Genomic DNA, 7,322 nt, shown 5'->3' with positions numbered 1-7,322 from the left:
ATGCCTAGGCTACCGGAGAGGTACGACAGAAGCATTGGACGTTGAGAGTGTGGTTGCAAAGCAAGGAGGTGCAGGCGCAGAGTGAAAAAGATTGAGACCAGGAGGAAGGATTTGAGTGGGCCGGGGATGTCGGAGTCCTACGTGATGAGGCTGTTTCGAGGGTCGGCGTGGAAGATGTCCTTAGATTTGATGCTTGTGTCTCAATCAAGATCGATATTAGGCGACGTGTGGTGTTCATCTCAAAGATAAAAGATGGGGAGTCGAACGTAGCACTAAGCTCTAGGATAAACTAATTTCGCCAAAAAGAAAAATGACAGCAGGGAACAAACGTCATGGTGGTCCAGCCTTGGGGGATGCTCAGTTCCAAAATTCTGCGCTTTGTGCATCCCACACTTGGTGCATATGCATGTGGCTGCGCAAAATCCGCCTTCCGCGAATCCACTGAACCACAAGAAAATTAGCACATGTGCAGACAGGTGTGTAGAAACATAACGTACTATCTCCGTTTTTTTTACTCCACATATAAGATTTGGTCAAAGTCAAACTACATAAAGTTTGACCAAATTTATATTAAAAAATATGAACATCTACAATACTAAAACTATATAGTGTGAAAATATGTTTCATTATGCATCTGATAATATTGATTTTATACTGTGAATGTTTATATTTTTTAATATAAAATTAGTCAAATTTTACAAAGTTTGACTTTGACCAAACCTTATATACAGATTAAAAAAACCGAGGGAGTACTACAGCATGAGATGATAACTGGGCCAAAGGCTCGATGATCTGGCACGAGTATTACCAATGGATGTTTTTCCAGATGTGATCCATCATTATCATCCGTCTAAAATACCACTGCAGCACTATGATTCTTGTCGGTGTAATATTTAAGCAAATTCAAGTAAATCGCATTCCCCGCAAAAAGGAAAGGTGAATTACATGACGTAGTTATGCATTGCCGCTCCCCAAGGGTACCCATTTCATATGTGATGTGAACTATGGCAAGCTTTCTGGAGTAAATTCTAATGACTTCCTGTTGTGCTTGATAAGCTGGTGACAAACTAGGGACACGGTGAATCTGGGAACAACACAAGACATGCTTAATTTCAGGCATCACGACCGAGCAGATAAGAAGATTGGTCACATTACGATTTGCTCACTAGCAGAAACAGTAATTCCCCTTCAGATATCAGATGTACATGAATTCCCCACCCCTGACAGCATTGGCCGCTCCCTTCCGGTCTTCCTCCTCCTCTCGCTCCCGCTCCTTCCGGCTCTCGTACGCATGGTCGTCCGTCCTCAGCTCGTGCCGGCAGATCGGGCATGAGTTGTTCTCATCCTGCGGGATGGCCATCAAGATCAGTTAGCTGCGCTGAATTGTACAATGATCAATGTCGCTTCAAGAGCAACGGTTATGAGGGTGTACGAGCAAAATTACCAGCCACGGCTTGAGGCAAGGAGGATGGAAAAGGTGCTTGCACGGCAGCTCCTGCATCTTGTCATCCACAACCAAGTTTTCCCGGCAAACAGCACACTCAGTCTCGCTGCCCAGCCTAGCAATGACTTCTTCAGTAACAGTTACAACCGGGAGATTAGCAACGACCTCCTTTGAAGCCGGTGGTACCTTGGGCTGCGCAGTGATACCCTGCCAATAGTAGATCCATACTCAAGATTCGTACAAATATTCAAATATCAAATACTTGAGAACCGCACAATAGACTCTCCATCATGACAGATTTGTGATAGCAGCACTAGGAAGTTGCAAATTAATTGTACTGGCACATCCCATTTTATAGCAAACAACAAGGCTCTGTAAATTTGAGAATGTAGGTCATCAAAGATAGCAGAGTTCCAAATCCATCAAAGCATTGCTGAGCTCTGATTTTAGCAATTCAGCACCACTCACGTGTGGTGCAGGCTAGGCTCAAGGTAACTCACAAACTATTGTAAAATACACATTGGATAAGATACTAACAAATTTATCAAATTTGTTCTTACTATAGCACTTAGAACGCCAAAATCTATATTTGTATACCTTCTATGGTTAGTGAAGATACCAAAAACATTGTGTGCATCAACAAACTAAATATAGAAAGGTTAAGATGTGAAAATGGGCACCAAAAAAATTGGTCCTCGTGAACCTACCTGCAGTGATGCTTCCAAGGCACTCTCAAGCTCCGCGTCCCCTGATAAGGTGTTTAAGAAGTTCATTATAGCAGGTGTCATCTCCTCAGGCCTCAACTCCGTTCTAGTGTTGTTCCCGTTTTGATCTCCAGAAGGTTCCGCTAAGATGTTCAATTCTCGTGTTAAATTCTGGGCGACAAGCCATGCTGGAGGAGGAGGTTCTTGTCCCACGGTAAGGTGGCCTTCAAAAAGGAATCTAGTGTCTGGGAAAGGCAACATCTTATTAGTAAGTAGATATTTCAAAGGGTAAAGACTTCTGAGGACAGACACTTGACGTAACCAAAGTAAGCACACAAAAAGGCTTATATGGCCAAAAGTCTCCTATGTTTATACAGGTTGCCATGATATAGCACATAATACCATCTACTCCCTCCGTCCCATAATATAAGAGCGTTTTTTACACTAGTGTAGTGTCAAAAACGCTCTTATATTATGGGACGGAGGGAGTATTAAACTATGGACATTACAAACTGAATTATTATTGACATCGCTGCCAGAACACAACCAGACCAATCAATACAGGAATTACCAGCAAGGGATGTGCCATGAGAATGTTGCCTTGTGGAATTTCATAAAATGTATTCATGCTAAGTATTGATGTGTTACTAAATTCACAAGTTAAAATCTTGATTACATACCTGGTTCTCTGTTGGTTGGCATTGACTCCTCATTTTCTTTTTCATCAAGATGCTCCCGGGCCCTCAAAATGCAGGTTTTGAGGCGTTCCTTTTCAGCAGGATTAGTTAACAGCTTCTCTGTTGCTACAAAGAGGTTCAGACCAGCACGCCAGAATCCAGGTGCTGTATATCTAGTTTGAAGGACGGTTGCAACACGGCAAACCGTAGAGTACATCTGCAAAAAGTAGTTCACATATATGAATGACAACAAAACAAGGCAGAAAAATAGGATGACAGGCATGAAAAAGAAAACTGGATTGTAGCGCGCAGCAGCCCTTAAAATGATAACATGGCTCGCAGAGTCATGGGCTGTATAGTAGGCAAAAAGAATGTTCCATGAGAACATTTCCATCTAAAACAGTGCTAGGTGTATTTGTACCGAGTACCAAGAAGATCGGTTCAGGAGATAATGGAAATACTCTCCATAGCCGAATGCTCTCTATGGCAAATATCCCCGCTAACATCTGTTTTGAACTCCCAGTCTTATACTTCCAGTCTGATGCCTTTGTGACATGTGGTGTGCACAATCGTGACTGTTCATGACCATATATTTGTTTATGCTGACAATACAAAGTGCATCCAGCCATGGAAGTCAAATGGCACAGCTATATTACTCTCTTCATCACATCATGTACATATAACCCTGTTCATTTCGATGGTATTTTAGTTCTTCTTATTTGGCGATTTTAACTCATTAGACCCATGATCACAAGTTTTTTGTTCATATAGAACATGGAAAACAATTGCCTTAAATAGGTTACCCATATATTGCGCTAGTTTTCAACAATTATAAGATATGTCATATTGGTTGGTTCCTTCGTTTTGAGCAAACATTAGTTAAAAATGATTAATCCAGACACTGGTTAACATGATTTAGGCTTGGCACCTTAGTATATAAAGTTATTTCCAAGGTCCACCTCGGATGCTAGGCAAGGATTTCTGTAGCAAATCGATGCTGAGGCTAGCTTCAGCGGAACAAATAAGGTTAAGAATCGTAGTTTTACCTACATACCACACCAGCTGCAGTAGAGACAGTACTAACACTTTCTGCTGCTTGGGTAATTGAGAATACCCAAGAACTCTGAAACTGGAATGGCCATCATCTATCACCCGAAGCGTTCATTGCTGGTTGATTCAACCAAAACGGGCGCAGCTTAACTAACCGAAGCCTTGCTGCTAATTTCGACAGTTGTATCTGAACAAATGTAATTTGGATACTATGCACGATCCGGCTCCGCACCAATCGAATTTCCCATCCCCAAATCCTCTCCTCCTAGATCCATGCAAAGCGGCAACCTCTCCCTTCTACGACCAAACTAATAATCTCTCGAAGGGATGGCGGAGGTGAGGTCGGGTCGGCCTTACCGACTCGCGGAGGGCGGGCGAGGCGCCGGCGTAGCGGTCGCGGAGCGTGGCGGCGAGGTCGGCGACGGCCTCCTCGAAGTGCTGCTTCTTGCCCAGCTTCCTCCGCAGCGCCTCCAGGCGCTCCGCCACCGCCGCCTCGTCCCCCGCCGTGGCAGACATGGCGCTAGGTTTCCGATTCGACTGGGGTTTCAGCTTTGCTTCCTGATCTGGGGATCGGGCGGTCGATGGGCTGGCCGCGGTTCTGTGTGTGTACGATGCGTGTGCCGCCGGAGGTATAAATGCCGACGGGAGTCTGGTGGAGGGGCGGGCGTGGTGTCTTGGAGGAGAGGAAAGAAATACCGCGGGGACGGGACGGTGGCTTAGCCGGGCGGGCGGTGACGACGTCGTGCGTGGGGACACAGCTTCGGTGCCTTAAAGGCACATGTTTTTAGGCTGACATATGAACCAGCTATCTGTTGGATCCACATGTTATAGACACAAAGATAGGTACCTTAAGGCATCGAAGCATCGTCCCGTGCATGGCGTGCGAATGGACGGCGACGGGGCAGAGAGGTTGGGTTGGGCCCAGGCGCCCAGCCTTGCAGGTTACTCCAGGCCCGAGCCGTCGGATCGAGTATTACAAAAGAAAAGAAATTCTTTGTTCCCGTGGTTGCAGTGCAGGAAGGTTATTTACGATTTCAAAAGAAAAAGTCCAAAATAAACCTTAAAATTGTAGACAAAAACTAAATCAAACCAAGAACTTTGATCCCGGAAATTGGCACTCTGAATTTGTAATCCCGGTCTATTTTGGACCCTAGACCTGTTTGACAAATTGGGAATACAACAATCCCGGCCGGAATAACCAGCTACTCTCATCGAAAAGAATTTGGGCCGGCCCACTAATCCTAACCGGCCCAAACTGAAAATTCGTGAAGTTCAAAGAATGTTCACACATTTCTAAAATTGTTCCGAAGTTAAAAAATGTTCCTGCTGTTATTTTTTGCGCAAATTCAATTTATTTGGTGTTTTTAGAAAATGTTTCGAATTTTAAAATTCTATTCACATTTTAAAAACTGTTCACTATTTCAAAAAAATCACATTTGTCAAAATATCTTCAGAATTCCAACAGTTTTTCAGATGCTATGAAAAATATTTTTGATTTTCAAAATTGTGTCACATTTTTAATACGTTTTTGGAATTTCGTAAATAATGCTTTTCAAAATATTTCGGATTGTTGGCTGCGGAATCGACTGGGCCGGCCCACCAGACATGAAACGAGTTTTTTTTCTTCACGCGAGATGTAAAAATTCTTTCTTCCCTTTTCTTAACACGCGAGGTAATAATTCCAAAAAAAAATGCCGTGGAGTCGAAGTCGGGACCTGGCATTGTTGACCTGATTTCGCTACCCACTACAGCAGACGACAATGACTGACATAATAAGAGGCCGAAAATATTTAAGCAGAAACCAACGCGTCGAACTTTGAAAAATCTTTTTAGGGGCAAACAAGTATTGAAAACATATTTATTTCTGTAATCTTCAAACATTTCATAAAGTCCGAAAACTTTTTTAAAATTTTGAATAATTTTTAAAAACCAACAACGTTGAAAAAGTGAACACATTTTGCAACATAAACATTTTTTGAAACCTGAACAAAATTTTAAAGTGCAAACACTTCTTGAAACATAATTGTTTTTTTTCTGAAACCTGAGCAAAAATTTTAATTGCAAACACTTTTTGATAGATAAACATTTTATGAAACCTGAAAATATTTTGTGACCTCCAGAAAATAACACAAATTCTAAGGACAATTCAAACAAATGTTTATAACAATGTATAATAATATTTGTGTGAATCAAAAAAATGTTTCGTACATTCAAAAAAGTGTAACATTTCAAGAATGTTCACGAGTTTCAAAAAGTGTGTTTGTGACATTTTCAAAAAAAAGTGTGTACAATGACAAAAAATGTTTTTGTTTTGTAAAAACATGTGTCGTAACCTTAACAGAATATACGTGAGATGTATTAGAAAAAAGTGTATGCAAATTTAAAAATGTTGAACCATGTAAAATAGTGTTAGTGTAGTTTTGTAAAATGTTTATTGTCATTAAGAAAATGTAAAACATGTATTTGAAAAAACATTACCATGTATTAAAAAAAGTTTTGAAAACATTTAATTTCAAAATGTCCATAATGTATTTAAAAATATCAAAAGTTTATCAAAAAATATTTAATGTATGCGTTAAAATTGTACATTGGTGTAAGGGCATATTTATCCCTAAGATGTTTTGGTGATTGATGACAATGTTTTTGCGGACTAATCGTGTGTCTTGAGTTTCCGAGACGTTTCATCGCTAGGCACAAAACGTTTTGGTGCCCCTCGAAGACTGTTAAAAATGGCGTCTTTTTTATGTTTCTTTTTGGTGGATTTGAGTCGTAGGAAAGCCGTACCATCAAGAGGGGGTCTGTGTCGGAAAGGTTTGGGTGGAATCATCACGTACACGTTTTATTCCTTGTCCCCTCCTTTCCCCTGCACTTCGGAGCATCCTCCGTTGATCCTCTTTTCCTTGTCCTGGCTGTTGTTGGTGGACTTGCGGTAGTACTGCTCCTCATTGAGCGGTAGTACTGCTCCTCGTTGAGCGGTAGTACCGCAGGCACCCGCGGTAGTACCGCAGGTGCCCACAGTACTGCCGCTCCTCTGGAGCTGCAGTACCGTGGCCCCCAGGCCAAGTACCGCTCCTTCGCGGTAGTAGGGGCGGATGTAATTTTTTACATCTGCGCCACTGCGGTAGTACCGCATCCCTTGCGTAGTAGTACCATGCGCGGCCTAGCTCAGTTGCCTGGCGGTAGTACCGTTCCTCTGCGGTAGTACTGTGTCGGATTTTTGCTTCTTCCGTTTATCAGCGGCAGTAGGCATGGATGTTTCTTTATCCGCGCTCTTCCCAGGCTAGGGGTTTCCTGCCTTGCGGTAGTACCGCAGGGGGAGCGGTAGTACCGCGCCCGCGGCAGTGCCTCCTGTTGGAAATATGATCAATTTACCAAATGATTCTATTAACAGAAATACTAGATAAAGCATGACTAATATAGTAGAGATAAAACAAGTCATGCATTCTG

The 7,322-nt window shown here is 42.4% G+C and overlaps 1 protein-coding gene across 1 annotated transcript; it reads right to left on the bottom strand.

The window, feature by feature from the left end:
- Positions 1-991: 991 nt before the first annotated feature.
- On the bottom strand, positions 992-4,614 carry AIP2 (RING/U-box superfamily protein). The gene is made up of 5 exons (XM_048674344.2): positions 4,233-4,614; positions 2,829-3,042; positions 2,152-2,393; positions 1,445-1,651; positions 992-1,345 (listed from the first exon to the last, which is right to left on the bottom strand). Exons 1-5 carry the CDS (start codon positions 4,389-4,391, stop codon positions 1,196-1,198), a joined length of 972 nt encoding a protein of 323 aa, XP_048530301.2. The 5' UTR covers positions 4,392-4,614; the 3' UTR covers positions 992-1,195.
- Positions 4,615-7,322: the final 2,708 nt, after the last annotated feature.

The sequence above is a fragment of the Triticum urartu genome, chromosome 5A (genome assembly GCF_056163025.1).
Source record: "Triticum urartu cultivar PI428250 chromosome 5A, HENAU_Tu73, whole genome shotgun sequence".
Classification (NCBI taxonomy): Eukaryota; Viridiplantae; Streptophyta; class Magnoliopsida; order Poales; family Poaceae; genus Triticum; species Triticum urartu.
This window is presented reverse-complemented; position numbering and strand designations above follow the sequence as displayed.

Excerpts from the sequence above, each read along its gene's own strand:
- AIP2 (XM_048674344.2), bottom strand. The coding sequence starts at position 4,391 with ATGTCTGCCACGGCGGGGGACGAGGCGGCGGTGGCGGAGCGCCTGGAG. Across the intron at positions 2,394-2,828 it reads GCCAACCAACAGAGAACCAG|ACACTAGATTCCTTTTTGAA; the intron begins GTATGTAATCAA and ends TGCCTTTCCCAG. Across the intron at positions 1,346-1,444 it reads CTTGCCTCAAGCCGTGGCTG|GATGAGAACAACTCATGCCC; the intron begins GTAATTTTGCTC and ends GCCATCCCGCAG.